The sequence below is a fragment of the Leptonotus elevatus genome, chromosome 13 (assembly GCF_054856555.1).
Source record: "Leptonotus elevatus isolate MCC_2025b chromosome 13, RoL_Lele_1.0, whole genome shotgun sequence".
Taxonomy (NCBI): domain Eukaryota; kingdom Metazoa; phylum Chordata; class Actinopteri; order Syngnathiformes; family Syngnathidae; genus Leptonotus; species Leptonotus elevatus.
Window position 1 is genome coordinate 18,788,129 of NC_141251.1, and position 25,674 is coordinate 18,813,802.

At 41.1% G+C, this 25,674-nt stretch overlaps 1 protein-coding gene across 1 annotated transcript in view; it reads left to right on the top strand.

The window, feature by feature from the left end:
• The first annotated feature begins 794 nt into the window (after positions 1-794).
• Positions 795-25,674, top strand: part of lrmda (leucine rich melanocyte differentiation associated) — a 287,131-nt gene continuing 262,251 nt past the window's right edge. The window contains exons 1-2 of the mRNA XM_086093298.1: positions 795-1,084; positions 2,396-2,496. Of these exons, the coding sequence (XP_085949424.1) occupies positions 1,043-1,084; positions 2,396-2,496 (143 nt within the window). The 5' untranslated portion in view covers positions 795-1,042. The remainder of the gene's footprint in view (positions 1,085-2,395; positions 2,497-25,674) is intronic.

Sequence of the window (25,674 nt, forward strand, 5' to 3'; positions counted from 1 at the left end):
TAGTTGGCACGCTGAGCTTGATATCCGTGATATCAAGCTCGGTGTGCATGTTGACGTCCTTGTGTGCATGTTGACATGCTTGATATCCTTGATATAGTGGACACTTTAAGGAATACTCGTCCAGACAAGTTCTTACTCCGCCTTTATTACCCAGGATGCACCAGACAAGATCTGCGTGACTTCGGACAGCCAATCAGCCAATCATGATACATTTCCTACCACCAGCAGTTTGAACAGATTTAACAACAAATGACAATTCAAATCCTCAAGAAGGGAGAATTTATTTCAGAACTGTTGCACTGGATCCCTTTTTATTTAGTTAACAAGTAGGTATTTCAGCTCTCACTAGTAAGCTAGTGCAGCAAATCAGAGGCAACTAGTTAACATGTTAGAATAATTCACGGTCAACTAGTAAACATGTTAGAGCTTTTGTGCCTTACTAGTTAACTAGTAAGACTTTGAACATTACTTGTTAGGTGCACTGGGCAACTAGTGCATAAAAAAGCTGATTAGCTGCGAGTTTGGCACTACATGCATGCTTATATGTGTCACTAGTTAGTGTCAGCACTTGTTGGATTAAAGTGGCACAAGTTGCAGAAAATGGGTGACATGTCAGTGTTTTTGTACAAGTAGTACACAAAGCGCATAACTAGTATGGCTGAATGTCCATCTAGTTCTGACGAAGACTGCACTAGTTAGGACACACTACTGTCTGATATCAAGGATATGGAATAAATGCTCAAAGGGCTTGCCATAGCCCACTGCCAGCCAGTCAGCCAGCGTGGGACATTTCCGCACACGCGGGTCAGCTGATCGAGACATGCGGAAAGCACCAACTAACTGAACTCCGCTAAAAAGTCCATCCGCACGCAGACCGCACTGCTATTAACTTGTAGCTGCTCCACGGATTCGTGACACACGTTCGTTCGCTTTGTCCAGCGTGAACTCCACATTTCTAATTACAGACAGCGAGCGAGAGGGAGAAAGAGAGCGAGTGGGAGAGAAACACGCGGTTGCTGGACTGTCATTCCGACTGGAAGTGATGGCGCGCAGGGAGTCGCCGGTGGCTTTGAATGGAACTCATGTAAGTGTGTATTGTTGTTCATATCATGAGATGTTTAATGCAAAGATTTCAAAATAATATGGTCGGAAGCACGCAGCTTCTCCTGTGCAAGCTGTCATGTGACCACGGTTGGAGGTTCCTCCCACTTAACGTGACAGGACACGGAGCATCCACGTTGAGGCAATGCTTAAGTGAAAAGTGGTTCCAGGGATCCCCAAAATTGTTTTTGAAACGATTTAACTTTTTTTCTGAAGAGGAAGGATGTAACTAAATGTACTATAAAAATGTTTCAAAGGTAACTTTTTTTTTCCCAAGTAAAAAAATTAATAAATCCAGCAATTGTCTAGTATTCAGCATAATCTTATCTAATAACGTGTACCATTAAACACGTTTACAGTGATAATGTGTTAAATAAAGCATATACGCTGACCAAAACATTACACACCTGAGGATCTACAAGGGATTCAATCAAAACAAAAAAACTGACAGAACGAGGGTGCTGAAAAGTGATCCTAGTGACAAAAAAAAAAAATAATCCAACCAGGCGGTTAAACATGCAAATAAATGTCCTCGAGTTATGTAGTGGTTACGCTACTTTTATACTATGTCCAAAATGTATCTTTTCAAAATCTATCGTTCCACAACAACATGCAAATGGCACATTTATTGTTAAGTGGGGCACTATAAATGTATTTTTTTTGCTGTGATTAAGCGTGTTCCATATAAAGGAAAGACAAATCAACTGACCATAATATTAGGTACACCTGCAGAATCGTCAATGAGGTCTAATACCAGAGCAGGTAGAGAAGCACTTACCCAGCCTCAAATGATTAAAAAAAAAAATATTTATTTATTTTTTATACAATTCAACTTTTTACTTGATGGGAGAGGGATGTACTAAGTATGTGCTCAATTATTGTAATGCTACATTTTTAAAGTCTAAAGTTTCACAAAAATACGCTAACTTCATCCATCTACGCTGCACATTATCTAAAGCAGTGCATTATTATAACACTTAGTGAAAAAAATTGTTAAATATGACAAATATGCTGTAAAATTGTAACCAAGTGGTTAACACGTGCCTTTCGGTTCTAAATTTCGTGGTTCAAATCTAGTTATTTTGTGTGAGTGTGTCGTGAATGCTTGTTTGTCCACGTGCCATGTGATTGGCTGTCAGCGGGGATAGCACCCCATCTTGTCTGCTGCAGCACTCCAAAATGGCCACTGAAAAAAACAAAATAAAAACATTCAGTAAGTATGCAAGCTATATACATGTTATGGATTTAGTTACTGCTGCTACAGAGGTATTTGCATTTTTGTGTTTATTTTCAGATTTCCTACATTGGACATGATTGTAAGGACATCCCAGACTTCCTTGGAGACTCGTTTGGAGATTTTGCAAGAAGGCTGGATTTGAGCTTCAATCAGCTCAGGTCAGATTTTTTTTTGTCATGTGCTTTCCCTTGCTTATACTTGTCTTCATGATTGCCTTGTGCTTGTCTCTGGCTGGTAAGCATGGATTTCAACATGCATCCTCCAGTGTCACAAGACGTTAGTTCTCTAATTGGAGGCCAACTCTTGGTTCTTACATGATGAGCCTTTATACACTATAGTCCTTTTGTACTTTCACACCACGATGCCCCTATTCAAGAAAAGCAACACACTGATGACGCAGCATCATAGGGAACTGCAGATCAGATGACGAGACGGTCTCGCTAATAACATAATGAGATCTGTTGGTAACCACCAGCATGCTTGTTGATCTCGGGAATTCAAATAATTCATTTTGCCTCTCAACCTTTGACCATCCATGTTTGTGACTTGATGTTTGGACCCCAGGCAATCAGAGTTCACCGTCTGCTTAAATTGAGGTATTTTCTTTACATATTCATGCTCTCCCCTTGGGGGTTTCCGCTGCGCTCACATGACCACATAGGAGTTTATGGGTGGGTGGAGTTAATAAGCAACATGTGATGATGTTTTTAGCTTCCTAATGCAACGCGACACCCTCCTCTTAATAGACGTGATCCCTATTAGAATGTAACTAATCTGCCGCATAATGGCAGAGAATAGCTGCCTGTTAGAAATGCGTTTGATATGCATATGTATACACAATAGGAGGAAGTAGACTTGTTACTTGAGGCACTCATTTTATCAGGCTATTTTAAATGTAGTCTTAGTTTTAGTCCAGTTTCAGTTCTTGCTTGTTAGTTTTTATCACAATTAATCAACCCCGTTTTTATTTTGTCAAGTTTTAGTTGTCTTTAAGGGTACTGTCTGACGGATTTGTTTTGGCCTGTTCGGGACGTTTCTGGGCGGAGACTCAATGTTTTTCCCTCCAGCCAAACATCAGAGGCAAGCTACTATCAGTGGAATATGCAAATGTTGCATTGTGAACCCCCACTCCTGATTGGTGGACTGTTTCACGTTCATTCAAAAATGTCACAATTTGACAGTGTGCCGCCTGCCGCAGGGCTTCCTGTCCCAAACAGCTGGTTTTTGGTCGGTGTAGTATATTCAAAGAACAGGGTTGGGAGGGTTACTTTTAAAATGTAATCCATTACAGTTACAAGTTACCTGCTAAAAAATGTAGTTAGAAATGTAATCCAAGTACCATAATATTAAAGTAATGTAACTGGATTACTTTTGAATTACTCCAATATTGAGTATGCTCATGAAGACAAAATAAAAATAAATAACACCACAATATATATTATACAATGTGCCCCTGCTATTTGCTGGTGATAGGGACCCGGCCAGGCTACAAATAGCAACAATTCTAGTGTAATTAAAAAGCATGTAGGCGATTGATTGATTGATTGATTGATTGATTGATTGAAGGCCATATGCTGTTTTCGAACTGTCACTGAAAGCAACCACACCTCACAGTTAGATATATATATATATATATGAGGACGACGATGTGTGACATCAACTGCAAAATGAACTTTTATCCCAGTCACAAGTTTAGCCGTGTATATGTTGTGTATGATGTTTAAATAGTGAATTGGTGGGAGGAAGATTTGTTTGGAAGGTGTAACTCACATTATGGTTGTAGGCTAGTGGGCTAGCTAGCAAGAAGCTACAGCGCGTAGCATGCCGCTGGACTCCCAGCTCAAACTTTCGCTCCGAGTAAGTCCCAGTGAATATCGGTCGCTATTTCCTACTACCGTCCGTGAAGCTTTTCTGCCCGCGTGTCGTCAGTTCGTTCGTTCGTTCCCACCTCCTCGACATGTAGCAACTGTCCCACTCATGCAGGCGTGCACACGCTCTCTTTCCCTCTGTCCTTCTCTCTCTCTCTCTCTCGCCCTTTTTCGCACTGTCTCTTGTAGAAATTGTAATCCCTCGAAGTAATCTCCATTTTTAATAAATGTACCTGTAATCTGATTACATGTGTTTTCCTGTAACTGTAATGGAATACAGTTACATTTTTTTTACGTAACGCCAGTACATGTATTCCGTTACTCCCCACATTTTGCTGTTTATTCGTTGTGTGTTCTTATTAGTTTCTTATCGACGTGCTAAACTTTGGGTACAGATTACTAAACTGTGGGAACAGATTAGCAAAAAAAAAAATTGCACTCTGCCACCAAATGGGCTCCGTATATTGAAACCAACAAATGGCAATGGAAATTTTTCTGATGCTGATGTAAAATTGCTTGGTCAACATACAAACAGCGACAGAAAAAAAAGCCCTTTTTTTGCATCTTAATAAGGGTTTCTGATTTCATGTACTTCCCAAGGTGGAAAATTAACTTTGTCTCCCAATCCCCTGTTGGTACAATACAACAGGGACACGGAAAAGTACGGACTTTTATAGGTCATGTAAAAGGGGCTTCTGATATTTCATCCAAAGATGGAAAATTACCTTGTTGGCTTTGTTACCCACATTCCATGTCTGTGCTCTTCATATCAAACAGCCACATTGAAAAATGCTGGCTTTTATAGGCAGTATAAAGGGGGCATCAAATAACTAGTTGGTATCTTTGAACACAGAAAGCTGCCAGGTTGACTTTGTCCTCCCATTCCATGTCTCTTCTGTTTATAAGGAATGGTGACATGGAAAAAGGCGTAAAATGGATTGCTTTTTACAAGCAGTATAAAAAGGACTTACGTTGAGTGCTGCAGGAGATACACAAACTAATTTAGAAGTTTAACAAACATGACTTGTCAGATAGTTAGGCGGATTTCAAATTTGACAGCATGAGCCTGCCTCAGCGTCAAGCGTCACCAGGTGTAAAGGCCAACCTGAAACCTTGAGCGCGTGCGCCACATCACTGTGCTCAAGTCAAATCCAACAGGAGATGTTGCCAAGGTTTGTTGCGGCTAATGCGCACACTTCTGTCAGCGCCATGGACAACACTCCACCACCATGCTGACACAATGAGAAGCCCGGCGTCACTTGCATCACCTTTAACTGAGGGCTGTGTGCGCCCTACACGATTTGTGTGCATTGTTTGCGTATCACCGCCGCGAGATTCCAGGCAGGTATTGGCGGAGATGAACTCCCGGTAGCGATCCGTCACGCCCACACTCCTCCGCCGCCGTCAGGCCGTCTCATCACTGTGTACTGTTGTGTCACCGTCTTTGTTCCAGGTCAGGTGTTTACACAGTGTGTTGACATGATTTCTCTTGTTGGTTGCTGTGGCGGTCACAATCACCTTCATGCATGCTGCCACACTGGACATTCAACAAGATTTGGTAGACAAAATTCAAGTTGTGCAATGTCAGCATTTATAGCTTGTCCTCAACACACATGTAACTCACTAAAGAACATAAAATATGTAAACAATTAGACTTTTACAAGCCTGTCATCTGTTATAATTGAATTGTCATATAAAACAGAATGATAATGTCATGTATATAATGTTCCCATAGCGAGACGACACTAGGCAGTTTGAAGTTTCTTGTGAACTGAATTCAAGACAAGCCTAATATACTTCTCATTTGAAGGCCATGCAATATGACACATGCATACTGCAAGGTACTTCTAGTTCTAAGAATGCAATTCTGCAATGAGAAAGACCTGTTCTAGTACAGAATGCGGTTTCTTACAAAAATTTAATAGACATAGAAATGTGTCACTTTGTCTTCTAATAGCTTAATGCTAACTCAAAATGCAAAACGCTATAGATAGGCTAACAGATGGCATTAATAGCTGCAGTGTGTAACACTTTAAGCAATGGATATTTGAACACAAACATCCATGTTCTATTCAAAGTGTGTGTTTGCTGAGGTTTTTTTCTTCCCAAATCCAAGGAGGAGCATAGTTTGGGGCTGTTTTCCTTGATGTTTTTCTTGTTCCTCTAAGAACCGTCAGGCTTCCAGTTCTGTCTCCCTCTGTTTGTCATTCTTTTTTTTGTCTCAGACATATGTTTTGTTCTGTTCTCATGACATGTGCAATGACTATAAAATTTGGTTCAGATTAACAAAACTCTTACAATATTCTAGAGTACTGTTTTCCTTATTAAAAATATTAGTGCTGTCAAAATTAAAGCTTTAATGCTTTAACTACAGAGCTGCTGGAGCGTAAAAATAGCATTTTAAAATATTAATTTCAATGTGGAAAGATGATTTGAGATACAAGTATAGTGTAGATTTCAGGGATGTAACAATAACGGCAATATCGTGATATTGCGATATTAAAACTGCCACAATACCGTCGTCGTCATGTCACGATATTAAAACCAGCATATCTGTTAAAAATGTCAAGTTGATTTCCCTTTGTGCAGTTCGAGCACCTTCTGGTGGTTAGTTTTTAGTGCAGTTAAATTTTCATACGGCATGTTTTGGCCCTTCTATGTTTAAAATCACTAATCGTCAGAAGGGGAATGTAAGATGCTTGTGAATCGAGTCAATATGTGGAGGAATTCAATGTGTTGGTGCATTAGAATGTAAGTGCCTCGATATTAAGTGCTTAGAGATTGTATGGTGTTTATGTGCATTGTTGTTTTGTACAAAAGCACAATATCGTGCTTTTTTTTTTATTGTGAGCTCTTTTTTTATTTTTATAACATCATGACCTTTTTAATATCACCATTAGAGCTGTGCGATACTTGAGATTTTGGTATTGATCAATACCAAGGAAATACTGGTACCAATATCGGCAATACCGATATCAAGTACTTTTAGATTCATAAAATATTATGGTATTTTAAATCATTTGTCCGATTTAATACTTTTTTTTTTTAATTGAAATTAGACTTTCTTGTTAGGTTCTTAATTACACATGCGATAGTACAATATCCTCAACAGAAACATACCTGGGCTCTTATTTAAATTAGCAATGTAGTAATAATCCTTATATTCTTAGTCTCTGTCACTCTTCTGCACTCAAAGAAATGTCAGCCACCAAAGTTCCCCTAGTCTAGTTACATTACATAAACACTACTTACATACATGTTGTGCTACACTAAGACCTAGCTCAACGAGTAGTTGGAAAAGCTCAAACGAATCACAATATGATTCATTGTCATATAATGTCATTGACTGTAAAAATAATTATTTGCTACTGCCAGTCATTGGCAGGCTGGCACATGTGCGGGTGCTACAAAGGGATTGCGTGAGGGACCCACGAGAAAACAAATTAAATAAATAAATATAAAATATCGATACTAGCGCTCTGTTAAAGATCCGATACCGATATTCACGTTAGTATCGATTCTATAGATACTTGGATTGATCTGCACAGCCCTAATCGCCATCCTCCCCATAATATCATGATAACTATCGTATCGTGGGGTTCATATTGTGATAATATCGTATCGTGACGTTTGGAAATCGTTACATCCCTAGTAGATATGTGTAAGGGTTATGTTATAAAATAACGTTTTTGATTTAGGTGTGACAGTTTGGGGCATATTCAAAGTTGAAACTAATACCATTGTCAATTCTGGACATCTTTAAAGGCAACATCTGTTCAACAGAATTTTGCTGTTGACATGAGGTCTTGGTCCCTACCCCTCGCGGGTGGTGAGGTTTCACTGTAAATGGTAATTCAAGTAGACTTCAACTAATGTAAGCGGCTTTTATTTAGAATAAGCCAATAATAGGATCCTTCCAGTCAATGCAAACACAAGTGTTGATGGGGGTCTTTAGAAAAACGCAACGTTTGTATTGCAGACGACCTCCTGATGTGTGAAAATTCCATCTGTCTGTACAAAACAAGAGTTTGACTTTTGCATTGCAGATGAGCCCCGGCGTCGTACGTACAGTAGGCTGCACGCGCTCACCCAGGGCGATGTTGGCGATGGCAGGCGTTTTGCATTTTAATGACAAATCAAGTATGCTAACTTGCATTTGAAAAGGGAAAGTGCTCTTGGTGTCGGCCGGCTGTCAAAGTGAGATGTAAGCAGTGTGATGAAAAGAGAACAAAGAAGACAAAGTAGAGAGGCCTGCTACACTGAGAAATGAAATAAAACCGTGTATGGCCTGTCAGCTGTGTCGTTTTAGATTCATATCCAAAGAAGGCTGGAGTATTAGCGCCACGCTCGCGCCTCACTCATCTGTCTCGCCTAATTCGTCACGGGGGCGCGCTGTCTTTCAACGCGGTGGAAGGGGCCTGCTAATTGACAAACACATACATCCCATCCCAGCCAAGGTGGGCCGCGTGTTTAAGGGGCTATAGGTGGGTGGCGAGAGGGGATGTTGCTCCCGCTCCTCGAATGAGAAGTGACAACGGGAAGAGAGCCTGTCATTGTCTCGCCTAAGTGTTCAATCTGCAGGCACGGCGCCATGCAGATAAAGTGTCAGTTAGGTGGAGAGGATATGAAACATTGAGGCTATGAAGTCCTCCCATCACTTAACCAGCAGTGTGAGTGTGCATGTGCGTTGAGTGGTGATGTATAGCCAAAATATTCCATGTCTGATCGAGGCAGGCCTGTTTGGGATAACCTGAGCTCATAAATTAGGCAAGCAAATAACACATTTACGTCAGGGACGTTGATGTTTAGTGTCAAAAACAAGCATTTTAATTTCACCAGGCTGCCTTTTGGAAATTATGGACTCCTCCAGGGAAAGCAGAAAGATGTGTTAAGGACGTTGCAACTAATGGATAGCTTGTCGTATTTCGCCGTCTCTCCAATTTGAGCTTATTTCTGAATTTCTTTCTCACAGGTCGCTTGAAATGATGGTGTCAGTAGAGAGTTTGAGCTGTAAAGAATTATTTGTCATAGAGTTGAGTGGTGAAGAGGTTTTTATAGTGACAGGACTTATAGGATGAGGGTTTGATAGTCTTGTATGTGAAGACTACATTAATAGCATGGTGGGCATTTTGCAAAACGTTGCTGGTCCATCACGACCGTCATTCGCGCACTGGGCACCCTTCCGTCCTGCCAGTTCGTAATTTCTCCAAGCCGAACCAAACTGTAATCGTCAGTCCGTCATTTTATTTTAACCACACTTCCGTCAGCTTTGCCACCACTATTTTAGGACCGACAGACAAAGGTGGGCATTTTGTCAGTCCGTCATTTGTCAACAAAATGGGTGTCCGTCAGTGTAATCGTCGCTAACCGAGTCAGACACTGACAGACGCCCATTTTGTTGACAAATGACGGACTGACAAAATGCCCACCTTTTGTCTGTCGGTCCTAAAATAGTGGTGGCAAAGCTGACCAAAACCCACTTTCGTCAGTGCTTAGTTATTTTTTTCAGCATTTCTTGACTTTTCTAAATCGGTCAGTACTGACGGAATGCATACTTCTGATTAATAGTATAACCAACATAAAAACCAGAGTGCTGTCAAAAACCAGACAGCTGTCTATTAGTGAAAAAAAAGAACTTACGAAGATGAAAATCAGTCAGAGTCCTTTTTACAAACACCAGCCATTTTCAACACAACAATTTGGAATGCCCTAATAAAGAAATAAATCAGATGTTGAAAATCCTTTATTTTTCTGCCTTTTGCTGTTCTCTATAAACTGCCCTGACAAGGAATAGGGGACAAAGTCTTCCTGAAACTATTCTGCTGCCGCAGTAGTATCAGTGCCCGGAAACCGGCCACGTAAAGTAAAATGCCGGAAAAGCAGAATGGGTGTGTGTCGTTTAAACACCCAAAGCTCACTTAGAAAGCAATTGCTGCTGCCCGGCAAGTATTTTAGATGTTACACCAGAAGCTGACATCATCTTATTATGTTGTTGCAGGATAGCTACGGCACAATATCCCGCCTTTTACAGGTTCTTTGTCAAAGCCAAGGCTTTACTGGATCTCCGTGTCAAACAGCTTTTCTGTATGTCTTTTTTTCTGCTAGCGTTAGCTGATAAGTGCTAACTAATGCTATATGCATTATTAATGCTAATGATATAATGCTAATGATATAATGATAATTATTATTTTTACAGGGTTTAACTTATTTTTAGACCAGTCACATTAAAAAAACATGTATGTTAATTTAAAACTCTAGATTGTTTATAGGGGGAAATGTGAGTGTCAATGTTTGTCTGTATGTACCTTGCGATTGGTTGGCGACCATTCCAGGTCTTGTCCATAGTAAATTGAGATAGGCTCCAACTCACACCCTGATGAGGATAAGCAGTATAAAAAAATAAATGCACTTGTAGGTAAGAAAGTTAAAATGTTGCGTATTGTGAAAAGGTGATTTGACCATTGGAAAGGGTTAATTCAGTGTCCAATAGTTCCTGTGGCCAAAATTGTTTGCAAATTGGAGTTAAGTTGAAGTAGACCATTATCATGGAATATAGTATGTTGGAATAGACTATAAAGAGTAAATGGTGCTTATGTAAGCGGCTGTTTAGAGTTAGGTCCAAACTAGTTCATTTGGTTTGTCAGCCATTGTAGGAAATGAGAAACAGTCAAAAGACAATATAGTTGCTTATCTTTTAAGCCTGCAGAGCAGTTGACTGTCTGAGTGCAAACACAAGAGAAGGCTGCTGACAGCAGTGGAAGCGTCTATTAATCACTGTCAGCAGCCATCAGCCCTCTGGAGCTTTCCACAAGCTCCTCTTTGCTTCGTCTTGCCCATTCGGAATGGAAAGGAACATATTTATGTTCCTTTTGTTCACATAATATATACTGGCCAGTGATGCCATTCCTTTTATGACTGCGTCACATTTTTCCCCTTTTTTTCTTTCTTTTTTTATTGTACACCCTGAGACGGATGGCGTGCCACTGACACAGAGATTTACAGGCCTCCAGCTTGCAGTGGCGGAACTTTAGAAGGGCCCGCTGACACCCAGCCAGCACTTTGGAGGAGGAGAATAAAAGCTGACATTTTATTGGCTCTAAAATAGAGAGAGAGGAGTCGTCGCAGAGGAGGGGAAAATAAAATAAAAAACATTCCGCTGCATTTTATTTATTTTTTGGCCTGAAAAACAAGATTGATTGGGTATTATTTCGGAACTTGTCAGTGGTAATAAGGACAACTATGATTTCAATTATCACCCACTAAATATAGTTCATTGCCAAAATGAGCCATTTGTCAAATATGCCATGCCATGCTATTTTAATATTTTATGTTGACCGCCCCGGCTGGCTTGTTGGCTTCAAAGCCGTCTCGGGGATATATTTTTCCATTGACAGAATTCCAATTAGTTTTAGTACACTCTGGCTGAATAAAATGGCTCTTAAAATCGGCAATGTTTCCTCGCTGGGTTTGTTTTTTTCCTTCGCAGAGTGATGGATCTTTTACGAGTTGACCCGTCGGGGCCCAAGTGGACACTCTCGCCTGTTTCTTACTTGGCCGGTGAAAAACAAAGTATCCACATGTCTTTGTCATATTCCCTATTTGTGATATTGCGTAAACATCTGCTGGGCCCGGGTAAAGATCATGACTCGCCTACATATTTAAAGCCTTATTAAATACTTTACAAGTTCTACACGCATTCCACAAGCGAAGCGCGTTGTAAATACGAGTCAGATGTATAATTCATTAGTGACATGTTTAGTAAGTAGACGATTTTGGGGCGCGCTAATGTGTACTCAGGTTTTGACAGGCGCTTTGTGCATTTTTAAAGCGCACGTTAAAAGGGGAGATGATTGGACCGGGCACTGGGCTGTCAATAACAGGCCTGCCGCTTGAAAGTTGATGATGTGGGGGATTCGCTGTGTGTCGTAAATCTTCTTCATTTTTTTTCTTGCCTGACGCCGCTTTTAAAGCCCATAACACATGTCAAGTCATTTAGGATACATGCCATGCAGTAATGAGCATTTTTGCTATGAAAATCACTAGTGGTTTCTAGTTGAGTCTCCTATAGGGCTTAGTTTATGTTCAGCCCATTACTCTCAGATAAAAGATGTAAGCAACTGCGAGGCATGGAACATATTACAACACAACCACGATTCTACATCTCTTGGCCGAGCCCCAAATGGGGGGTATCCCAAAAGGTTTGGAAGAGGAACAAAAGCGCTTCCTTTGGTTACAGTCTAGCCTCTTGGAGTCACTTCACGGCCTTCAATCTGTCTCCTCTACGTCTTCCTGGAGGTGAAAAGTGAAGACAGATACTTGGGGCGCATTTCAACTCAACTTGGGGGATGTGCGCCAGGTGGTGGGGATGTTCACAAGAATTCCCCCCCAACCCTAACCCAAAGCCAGGCACTTTTAACCTCATAGCGAGTGAGGAACTTGCAAGCATACACCACAATGTGAATCCTGAGATCAGCAAGAAAATATTAAAGCAAAACATTGATACATTGTTGATCCGAATCCACCTCGCTTTTACAATTCTCCTGCGAATGAGCCGTAACAGAGGAGCATTTCGGAAATAGATGGTTATGAGAGGTGACTCAGTGAGTGTAGACTTTCACACCCGTGTCTTGGAATTACCCTCTGTTATGACTCTGATAATATCTCCAAAGGCTGAATATTTGTGGGGCAACTTCATTTCCACATTTCGCATCAGTGTCATTTAGCCACGAGGGATTACAGTTACTCTACACTCCTCACTCCTTTGAATGACAACAAACTCGGAATCCTTTCTATTTTAGAAACGTTTAGCATTCAGACAAAACAATAAATAATAAAAAATGTGGTACTATGCATGCCAGGCCAGTAGATGGCCATGGCAATTGACTGTACAACAATACAACTCACAAAAAAGACAAAAATGTTTTCGAAAGTTTTTGTCAAATGCATTTTACAAGGGTGTTACAAAATTTCCGGCCTCACCTTGAAATCGAATACATGCTGCTGCCATCTTCATACAGCAGGTTTGCGTGACTATCAAGAGGCTGCTCAGTCACCAGGGGTCAACACGCCAGTACTTTTAAAAATAAAAACTTGGACATGGTGTTTAGTTTGTGTACAGGATACAGCCCCAGATCACCCAACACATGCTTCAGTGAAGACTGCAGACGACTGTCGATCCCGGATTCTTGCTCATCCTCCCTGTTCACCAGATTTGGCCCTATCAGATTTCTTGTTCTCCAGACTGAAACAGTAACTGCATAGTCAACATTTTGATACTGATGAAAATCTGATAGATGCTGTAGCGGCATTCCTTAAGGAGTATGATCAAACCTGGTTCCGGAACAGACTTATTCAACTGGAGCATCGATGGAACAAATGCATTGAGCTCCAGGGGGATTATGTTGAACAAATTGTAACAGATCAGAATTCTAACTGCCTCTTGTCTTGTTCAAGACGGAAACTTGTGACATTTCTCGTAAATATACTTCCTCAGCCAAAACCCACAATGTTTTAATCCGTTTTCAGTTCAATTTAACACATGCAAATGATTCTTAAAGCCATTTCTTGAATCGTGGAAACCAGAAGAGGGTGTTCACTTTCACCAGAAAAAGTCTTGTAGCAGCCTTGCAAGTGGACCAGCACGGGCAGATCCAGCAGTCGGAACATGCACACGTGTGGACCACCCTCAGAATGAGCTGTGCATTCCTGTGGTGGGAAACTTGCCCTCGGGTCGATGCGTGGCAAATTGTCAAGGGATGATTACACATTTTTTCTGCCATGGTATGAATGTCATATTATTTTCAGGGGTGGAGCGCAGGTTAATATCTGGAGGTGATTATTGAAAACAACTTCCAACTTTTACACTCGTGAAAGGAATAATCATGAGTTGGGTATATCAATAGTCGTTATAGATTCTGTGGTTTGTGTGGAATTGACTGAAGCAAAATGGAGTGCCGGACTTGGCTGCAACCAGCACACGTGCTGTTGATTCACTGTTAGCTCATTTACTGTTTCAAAAAGTCCAAGTGGACATCAGATACTTTGGATAGAGATTCATTGCAAACGTTAAACAATTTCAGATCTCAAACAGCGTTGGTCGGCAGATTCTGTCCAGTTTTTGTTGCTTTCTCGACCCACTTGTCGAAAGCCTGACGCATCCCTGACACTGGACAGCTGTGCCGCATTCTCCTCACACCTGTAACTCATTTCCTGTTTCCATTTTACTTACACATACTACGATCTTTCACAGTTTTACCCCCCCCCCCCCCCCCCCCAAAGACCAAAGTGTGCATCCAGATGACAAGATTGGCGGGTGATAACGACGACGACGTCAACTTGTTTAATGTCCGCGCGAAGAATGCACAAAGAATTGTGGAGCGGGATGAGCTCTAAAAATCAAGGGCAAGTCATGTCTTTTTTTTTTGGCTCCATCTGACATCCATCAGCATGGAAATATGTTTTAATGGTCAGGCAAGGCTGCAACACATCATAAGCGGTTGCCTCACTTTCCCACCCTGGGACACATTGAGATAAGAAGCAGTGACTGCATGTTTCATGTCCACACTGATGACATGTCTCCTGGAACAAGGCTTTCATTTGCAATCTTCTTCTTCTCTCTGGTTTACCTCATAAAACCCCATCTCTCCATTAGGACCAATAATACACAACGTTTTGTGAGCTGCTACGCCTGCCCAGAAGCTTGGTGATGTTCTCGACTCTCTTTCTCCCCGTAGCCTTCGTTCTGCGGGGCACAGAAGAGTTCCTTTATTTTCTCCCTCTGTCTGAATCCTAGGCCCTTGGGTCTTCCAATGCGTCTGCACTCAGATGTTTGGAAAAACACCAAACAGCCAAGGAAGAAGAAGTGAGACGGGTGCACAATCCTCATCGGGGCAAAGTGTTCGTGTACGAGCAGAACGGGCGGCGATAGGCCCAAGAGGGTGTGAAGACTTATGATCTGAGGGCCGTTTGTGTGTCAGCCGGATCAAAGTCTTTGTGAAAAGGAGGAGAAATCCCTTTTACCTTCCCCAACTACGGCAAACCCTTTTTGGGGCTATTGGCAGAAGCAGGGCTGAGATAAAACATGCTATCCGTTGTTATTCCACCTCTTAGTATCATACACATTTACATAAAGATGCACTTTATTTATTTTATAAATTGTGGCCAATACTTTTGATACGTAACACCCGGAAACCTTGAGTTATCGTCATAGTTTATTTCCTGCAAGAAGATGACAAATTGGAAAAAAATTGGACAGAGCAAACACAAGCTAAATGCTGCTTGTTCTGGTGTCCACATGTAGCATGTCAATACACATTTTAATTGACAAGCACGTTGATACAATAATTGAATATCCAAGGGGCAGCAGCCTCTGCCCTCTATGCTCTATTACACACAAAAATGCTGCATCGCCGTATTACCAAAAGAGGATATTACATTATTTAAGTAAAAAGAGAAGTCAGCTGCTTTCTTCCTGAAAAAAAAGCAGAAGTATACTTCAAACTTCATTTCTGCTTAAATCAGAATGTTAGTTATTGTTTACAGTTTGTCTGCAATACGTTGTCAACCTTCAGAAAATAAATTGTAATAAAAAGATATACCTTCTAAGTTATTGGCCATTTACAAGTAAATGTTTGAAACAAAAATGTAGGTCCATTATTCATATAGCAATGGCGTTTTGGACCTAAGAACTTTGAAAACAGGTCCAGTTCAGGGTGTCTCATCCAAAATCAGGTGGGATAATGAGGACAAGCACTATAGCAAATTCATGGATGGATATTAAAATATCCCATTTTGAAATGTTAGAGAGAGACATCAAATGCCATCGATTTTTTTCTTACACTCTCTTTTACACGCTCAATGACCTCAATTAGTAAACAAGCCCACTCTGCTTTGATGGAGCTTTCCACTGAGCAATAGTGACTCAGTTTGGGGCAGTTGGTTATCCGCAAAGTAATACCACAGTAAGAATGTGCAAAAACCATTTGGCATTGAACACAAAAAACAACAGTAATGGAGACAGAGAGTCTCCTTCGACTAAGGAAAGCTTAAGAACTGACCACTAAATTGAACTGTGTAGTCTTATTTCCTCCAGCGTCCCAAATTAACACACAGCAACATCATCAAGCACCTGCTAATTTTTGATCATTTGAAGCCCCATTTTGTCTTGCATACATTCTCAGCAGCACAATATGGAGCTGCAGCAAGTCCGCGACTCTGACGCTAATCCCTATCTTGAACCCGGCAGAGGCCCCGTATACTGTAAATGTACACAACTGTCAGTCACACTCGCCCTCTCACGCTGCGAGGGGCGCAGGGAGCGTATCCTTCCACGGGCCCGGCTGTTTAAATTAATTATAAGTTTTATAGCGAAGCCCGAGGCCTTGCACAGGCAGCTAATCCCAGTAGAGGGCTAATCCGACCCCGCGTTACAGAAAATCAATGCACCTCTTTGGTGTTGGCATGCCATCAGGGCATGGGGACACATGTCAGACAGGCCTGCTGATTTTTTTATGAGGCTTGTGTTTGATGTGCTGGATCCGCTGGAGGATGCTCCAGGTACACAGAATTGAAAAGAATATCCGGAAGCAAGAAAAGCCCCTCTGACCCCAATATTTATTTATTATTATAGGTGTGTGTGTGTGTGTGTGTGTGTGTGTGTGTGTGTGTGTGTGTGTGTGTGTGTGTGTGTGTGTGTGTGTGTGTGTTTGGAGCAAACAGCTACTGTCAAAAAATGTATTTTTATTATTCGGTACGGTTACAGTGAATTACTTCAAATATGAATATGCACTGAGTGCTTTTTAATATTAGTTTGAGTGGTAAATTCTGAACATAGTCACTCCTCGGCGCCTCGCACATACAATATTTTCAGTTGATTCATTATTTTCATATTTTCACATTAAATATAAGAATTTGCTCATATGTCCCCCAAACGTGTTGTTTTAACCGGGATTGTCAACTTTTTATATAAATTGTATGATAAATACAAGTCATGAGCAGCCTTGAGAGAAAAACGATTTTCTGCATCTTGAATGGTTTAAGTTTTACTGTAGTTATGTCAAGCATTTGTGAGGGATTTTGTTAGCACTGACTGGCTGCAGATCAACTAATCAGTCAGACTGGCTAGTTTAATTATGTCGCTTGCAGTTTTGAGAGATTCATCTCGACGGCGAGGATTGGTTCTGTCATTTTCAAAGTTTCAATCTGTGTCGTTGCGGTAATAAATCTTTTCATGACCAAAGACGGGAACGTATTGATTTTATGTCTGCGGCTTGATAGACACAGCCTGAGTCACTTTAATATCTTGTCACTTTTTGTACATTGTCAACATTGAAATAATTTACTTGTACTCTGACACTTTCATTTTAGCTTTCTCAGCCCGTAGACTTGCCGCAAATGACTATACTCACTTTTGACACTTTTGCATTGGCAAAACCAAATACTATAAACAAGGATACACAACAAGAAGCAACCAAAATATGCTATTGCTAGTTTAGCCTGTCCTTACCCTGCCTTAACTCTGGACTAGGGCTGCCACAAACTTTTGCTAGTCGACTAATCACCAACATTAGTCGACTAATCGGAACATATCTTCGCTGTCCTGTGAAAAACATTTATGTCCATTTTTTGTTGTACGTTTTTCTGCATTCAGTTTCATTTCATAAATGTAAAAATGTCAAAAAGAACAAACATGGACGTGTTTTTCACAGAACAGCGACAATATGTAAATAGCAGCATATTGCACCAACAAGCGGGTGCTCTTTTTTAAAACCATCATTAGTTTACATTTTGAATTCTTTAAAAGTATGTACAAATTAATAATGAAGGCAACGGCTGAGTGGTCGCCTGAACTTTTGGCCGACGAGGACCAGGGACTGGCTTCCGTGGAGCTGGGACGGGAACATTAAGCTACCGTGGAGCCGGGACGGGGACATTAAGCTTCCGTGGAGCAGGGACTGAGGCCTGCTGCTGCCGTGGAGTAGGGAAAGGCCATGTATCTTCCGCTGGGTCCTTACTTGGTCTAGTCAGGATGTGGATGTTCAGGACCCAAATGCGGAAAGGCAGAGCGAGGAGGCAGGTGTGCTCAAAAAAAGTTGTGTAATTAAACAAAAATAAAAAGGCAAATCAGGTTCAACAAAGTCCAAAACAAGAGCAAACAAATACAGGGAAATAACTATGCTCAACTAAAGACCAGGAACACAGAGGAAACATGACAAAGGCATGGCAACTACAATGACTCGACAAGGACCGAAAGAAAGCAGGGAACTAAATACACATAAATAACGAGACGAGAGACACCTGGACATGACACACACGTGGTTTGGGGAGCTGATTGGGTAACACCAGAGACAGGGATGACAAGCACAGGAGGACATGATAAAACTTGATGAGACATTGACAAGGGGAGACACATAAGGAAAACATGACCAATAAACAAAACCAAAACACAGACCCTGACAGTTACACACATGGTGCTAACACAGACGGTGCTAACACACACGGTGCTAATGCTAGCTTCCAGACATCACTATATACACTATGCCAGAAATATTATTAGTCATCAGCCACAACATGCTTCCTTTTCAAATGCTGCGTCATCACTGCCGTGGTGCCATTAAGGGGAGGTGTACCTCGTATTAAGTATTTTGGTTGAGATGCGCCTGAAGTTTTAGGTTCTGTTACCAACACGGGTTGGCCATGACACTACACTACCCATAATGCTTTTCTTTCCATTGCGGATGACCCGAATGAACACTACTGCGCATGTGCGACTGTGCGTTACAGACATGGCATCCAGCCCCGGGAGAAATGTGAGACGAGGCAGTTTTCGATAGAAAAACAGAGCGCCAAATAAATGAATACATAAATAATTGACTCGTCGACTATTAATATTAATTGTCGACAGTTTTGATCGTTGACGTCGTCGCGACGAGTCGACTAATCTTAGCAGCCCTACTACCTACTGGACACTGTATTATAATACTTCACAGTCTTCACTTATCCCCTCAGTCTTCTTTGGAATATAATTGGTCTTTGAAAATTAAGTAAAGAGACCCTTCCTGACTATTGTTGTTTGTTAGCTTATCCTGTAAATTCAAAGTTGTGTGGTTTTCGGCGCCAGTACAGCCATGCAGTAGAAAAATTATTTTACATTTACATTTAATTACAGCAAAAACCCTAGCGAGTACCGACCCTCGGTATTACCCAAGTATTGTGTTATTAAGCGCTTAGTTTAACTTTCAGGCATTATTAGAGCCAAGCCTTGTGAATTTTGAACAAGGATACTGGGAAGGAAGGAGAAATTGGTCCCTCTGTAGCTTGTACAGTTTTCATCTGATATCTGATATGTTCTCCTGTGTCTTTTTGTTTTGTTTTGTTTACTGCAGCTGACCAAAATTTTGTTAAATATTTTCATGTGTGTTTCTGTCATTCTGTATGCTCTTGTAGGGAATAAATTACACTGATAGCCATCTTGTGTCTGGTCATAAGACCTGCAAGTGTTTTGACTTATCAAGGAGTCTATTTTTTTCTTTTTTTTTCAATGAGGAAAATTGAGTCTTCTGATCCATGTAATGCAGCTGCTTATTTTTTCTATGTAATCTCATTATTTCATCACAGTGGACCTTATTGTGCAGTTCTATTTTTTCACAGTGGGAAGATTGGCAAATTGATCAAGACTGCATAATGAGTATTAGAATTCCAACAAAATCAACCATTGAGCAAACAAGTCCATACAAATCATTTGCTGATACATACGTAGCAGTGAAATATTTTACATATAAAAACAGAGGTATTTAAAAAAAAAAAAATCATAACTGCCTCACTAAACAAAATTACATTGATTCTTCTGTCATAAACACTTTTTTCACTTTTATCTGATTTCCTTTAGTGGAAGCAAATGTGGTTGTTGATGCAAAAGGCTGAAAGTTTGGTAGTGATTATTAGCTCAAACCACATAGACACCCCAGTTTCTGCATAATGTCATTTACGTTTTAAAAGCAATAGTCCCAGGTTTTACAACTATGTTGTAATTGATTGACTGTAAAACTACACCTCATTGCAATCACAAATCATTCATTGGAAAGGTCATAGAAAAACACAACAAAGCCATTTTGTTTCATGTTTGGTGGCGAGCTGCTGAAAGTAGCATACTCTATTTAAAAAATTATCTTCGGTGCAGTCTAAGCTTTGATGTGAGGTAGAGCTTATGGAGATGTCAGCAAGGTCATCTTGGTTGGCATTATTCATCAAGTTTGAAACTACTCACATCTCACAAAACCACCCAAATGTGATGGAATGTTCCTCGGGCCATGCTCAACCTCGACCAAAGCAAGAAATCAAAAATCAAAAACTATTCATGAATTTTATAGCAATGCTGCTACAGCTGGGTAAACCAATAAACAAACACCAGCAAAATAAAATAAAATAGAATAAAATATTCGTGGCAAGAGATACTGTAAATATTCCACTTTCCAATCTTGGTAACAATCTTATACTTCACTATGAATGAAACTGCCTATGAAAATATTGCAAATCAACACATTTGAGTGATTATAAACATTAAACAATAGGCATCCTGGTATCCTGTGCTAGATTTACCTGGCAAAAAAAACAAAAAAAACGTACATTTGCTTTCTTCATTGCTTCCCATTCACCAGAATGACTTCTAAGCACCCAAGGGTTGTTATTAATATGTTCGCCGCTGAGCGGTCAGCCAGCCGCATGTCATCCCGAGGCCGAGGAGTTTGCCAGTGATGTGTGATTAGGAGCACGAGGGGAGATTAATAGATGTTTCTTCCCCTCATTTGTTATCGCTCTCGCCGCTTTTTGACTGACGACGGGCGCGTGATAAACAGAAGGGAAGGCCCTGCGCGTTTCCTGAGTGTGACACTATCTGCTCATCAGCGTTGAAGCCACGTCGTCCTCTGACAGCACAGCTGCAGTCAGCTGTGCAGCAGAGGAGAGGCAGTGGAGGGTGTTTGGGATGTGCGTTTTAATCCTGGCCTGTTTAATGTTTACCCCGCCGTGCCCCCCTCCTACACCCCGCCCGCCCTCTACAATCTGGGCCAGACATCATTTTAATGGTATGTACAGTGATAAAGCCAATAAAGTGTCAGGATGATTGATAATCGGAGCATTATAGCAATATGACTTTCCAGTTCTCCTCTGCGCTCCAATGATGGCTTCCAAATTGAATTCTTTATGCGTGCGTGCGCGCTCACAAGGCATGCGTGTGCGTGCCTTGTGCCAAAACTGTAGGTGAGAGGGAAACGTGAACTTATGTAATATGTTAAATGTACTGCTGAATTGATCATCACACAATGTTTGGGGCTTGCGAAATATGGAGGGTACTGGCAACATTTATGAAGGTGATTACCATATTTCACGCGCTAAATAAATGATATGAAGTTTTGCTTTGCCCTGAGTGTCACGGGCTGTGAGTGTATGAGTGCAGCGAGTGTGTTTCATGTCAAAGCTGTCTTTTGTCAGTATGCGTGTGTGCGTCTCAGAGCTGGACGGGAGGTGTAAGTGTGGGAGAGGATAGCGTAAACCTTTCCAACCATGGGTGGACGTTGACATGCCACAGACACTAAAGGCACCTCGCGAATTGATCACAGTGATCTTGACATTCCTTTAGGATTGCTAATATCATTATGATGAGTTTCCGTTTTGGTTGGGTGGTTTGATGTTGTTTAGGTGCACTACTACTACAGTACTGCTTACAGTGATTTCATATTTGTGCAAAATTGCATGAAGTGGTTGGGCATAAGGTCATCGTCAAACTTCACCATCATACTCAGATCACAGGTATGTTTTTGCCCGTTTGTCTAGTATACGTGCTTCCAATTTGGCAGCAATCGGAGGAAATCTTGAGCCCAAGTTTGTCTTTGAAGGACTCATGGAACTGGCCAAAAAGAACACAAAATGGCTGCTTTGCACCTTCGGGCCAGTTTTATTAAATTCCGCAAAATTCCATCGAGGGGTTGGGCATTAGGTGGTAGAAACTTGACCTTGGATTGTTACTTTTCTCCCCTCACTTTTGTCCAAACCATTTTAAATTTGCATTACTGCCACCACATGGACTGGAGTGGAATAACTGAACTGCAATTCTCAACTGTAATTTACAACCGCTTAAGCAACTTTTAACATTTACTAACATCTGCATTGGCTTACAAATGACTGTTTTGGACTGTTATAAAGCTTTTTTTTCATACACTGTCAGATTAACGGCCAAGCCTGTAGTTCAACTTTTTTTAAATTTAAAATTTTATATTACACATCTTTTACACAGGACAGTGATGATGTCCAGACTAGAAATGAGATCAATAAATTAGATGCTTTCAGTTTTTGAATTATTATATACTGCCAGTGGCATATGGAGTAGAATAAAGCTGCAAGAGTTGTGTCTCCATGGATTTAGCTCAACTTTCCATAGTTGATGTTGTTTTGCCCTTCTTCAGACAACAAACTAGAGGAGGCTGAATGGACAGACAGTCTGTTTGTTGATTACAGCAGATTTTACTAAATTACATCAAGCCTCTACTAAATCTACTAAATTCTTAACAATCTGTTTATCCATTAGTGGCTAAATATGCTAAGCGTCAACACATGCCCAAATTGCTATGTAACTAATAAGCATAAACAACATTAGAAACACAGATGATAACTGCTTTTTTTTTTTTTTTGCTGCCTCCTCTGAGTGCCATTCTACTTTGTGGTTTTGTACTCCACCTTCTTCTTCCATGGCAATTTTTCACAGAGTTATTGCTTTCCGTTTGGAAATCGATAGCGTTAGTCTGAGATTGACAACACGTGTCGCCCTTGAGTGCCGTGTGTGTCTCGGCGGGCCAATGAAACGGCTCCTTTTATCCCCAGCAACCTCCCCTGCCTCTTCTGGCAGCCATAGAAAGCTCTTTGTTTTATGTAAATGGTGATTGATGACACGTCTGGCTCAGCCGGCAGTTTTTGACAAAAACTATTGATGGCTGCGCTCAGTAAAGTGTTAGTGCAGGTGACAGAGCAATCCATTTTCACAGAAAGGAGACTGAAAGCCAGGAAGAGAGAAGCTCAAGCTTGAAAAAGTCATGAACACTTTACATATTTGGAGCTTCACCTTTATAAGTTAGGCTTTCAGGATTTGCACACATGAGCTGTGCTATGTGACCTGAACACTACAAATTTGTTAATGGTGTCAAAAACCATACATACATACACATTCAATATAAAACATGCATTAAAGTGGAAAAGAGGCAAAGTCTATCATAGTTAATGACTTTTCTGTGGTTATCCTGCATATTTTTATGCTGTTTTACATTCACTATCACTTCACTAGTTAAGCCCTCTGTACACTGTGGGAAGTGTACACCATAGAAATGTACTTTTGGATCTGATCTGGTCATATAGAAAATCTGCATGTGAGCGACTATACCACAAAATAAACTCAAATGAAAAAAAATGGAGCCAAAATGGAGGCGGTGTTGACGTGAGTCTGACAAAAGCAGATTTAACAGATGCTTCAAGGGGACCTTAACTCATGAAATCCCGCTGTCCTGCACGACGGGCCCCGCCCTCTAACTGCTGTATAAATAGATTGTCTTGACAGGGTAATTCATCTGCGGCCATGAAAACATCAGCTTTAAAAGACAGCTCGCTCAGACCCCTGCGCTTGTTAGGGGCCAGATCAGCAGCCCAGATGCCTGCGATGTAAACTCATGAAGGGAAGATTAATTTATCTGTCATCCCTGACTTTGACAGTTGTTGTAAATTTGACTCTGGCTTGCGCTCATAGTGGGGAAGGGAGGGGAGGCGAGCGTGTGTGTGTGCTTGCGTGGAGTGAAAATATGAAGAGAGGGAGGACAGAATTAACAACTGAGGGCTAGATTTCGACATGTAATGTTGACAAGTCGCTGATGCATCGAGACAAACTCACATACGCAACATGACCGGCTGCCATTTTCCCCAAACGCTTCCCAAAAGGAGCAACCTTTGTCATTTTCCAAGATGGCGGAAGGCAGGAAAGAGAAGAGCGGTGGTCGCGTCAGGAAAGCTATTTGGCGTCTGATTGATGGTAGCAGGCGAACCACGGCAGCCATGTTCTTCTGATATACTCGGACGTGCTAGCCATGCCAGGCGGGCCCCAAGAAACAGGAGATGTTTTTTTTCCCCTCAATGTTTTCAACAACACTGCATGCCGAACATATTGCGATATGTTTCTCCTCGTATCTGTCTCATTCCTTCAGAAAATAGACAGTTTATGCTTATGTTTATGAAGGTATTGAAAATTCCTAAACATTACTTACACATATTGTGCATTCTGTTTAGCTCGTGATCTAAGTGGAATTTTATCCTGTTCTGATGAAAATGCTTTTTGGACCAATGCTAATATCTTTGGGGCAGATTTCTTGATTGTTTTGGTACATTTTTGGGCTCCAATGACCGTGATCATTTTTTTGACAATCAAATCAGATCATTTTGAGATTACTTCCTCACCCTAGCAGGATTGGATTTCGACACAGCATATTAGCATAACCTACACTAGTGGTGTTTTCTCTTCTATGCATTTCCGTGCCGCACTGATGTTCATGTTTGCATGATGTGTTTCAAATGAGATTGACATGCTGCCACGACATCCTCGAGCCATAGCCTGAGCTGCACATCAATCGTATACGGAGTAGAGATGTGGTTAGAGTGGGTGGAAGTTACACTTCCTGTCCCTTAGCTAATATGTTCCGTGTAGGAATTTGGTGTGCTTATGTACTACTGAACCACATGTTTTGTACTGAATAAATCAGAATATAAATACATGCACCATTAAACCCATAATTAGAATTAATTATGGGCCACCAGAACCACAACTTTTGAACATAAAGTACATGTGCTTTGGAACATTCCCGCATTGCTACATTTCATCCGGGAAAGCCTCTCGATTTATATTTTCTTGTTTGTGATCCCAGCATATTCTCAAGCGGAATCTCATATGAAAGCAAAGCAGTTAAATTTGGCTGTAATTCATCAGCACCTCCTTGCATGTCTGATTGGACCTCGGGGAGGTGACAATTATAGCCCAGGAGATATTGAGCTTTTATTGTAGATTAGCATGCTAATAGGCTTTGATTTGACAGACCTCGCTTTCCCCCCGGAGAGCGACAGCCTCGAGCCAAACGGAGGGCTTTTGTAAGGGAGTAAACAGGAAAGAAAGAAAAAAAAACTAAGGGTGGGGAGAAAGGGGAAAGTAGAGACGGGGGTGAGAAAGCCTGGTGATTGAGGTGGTTTGGAGGAGCATGGAAGATATTGCTAATTAGCATGTGGAAGAAGAAGAAAGGTTGTGACAGAGGAGGTAACCCAGTCGTGATAAATATGGTGACTTAACAGCCTCTCCTCCTCCCCTCCCTTTTGTCTGTTGAAGCCCACAGCTGTGGACTTAAAAACTCCTTTCACCTAAAAGGAAATCAAAAGATAATCCCAAGTTTG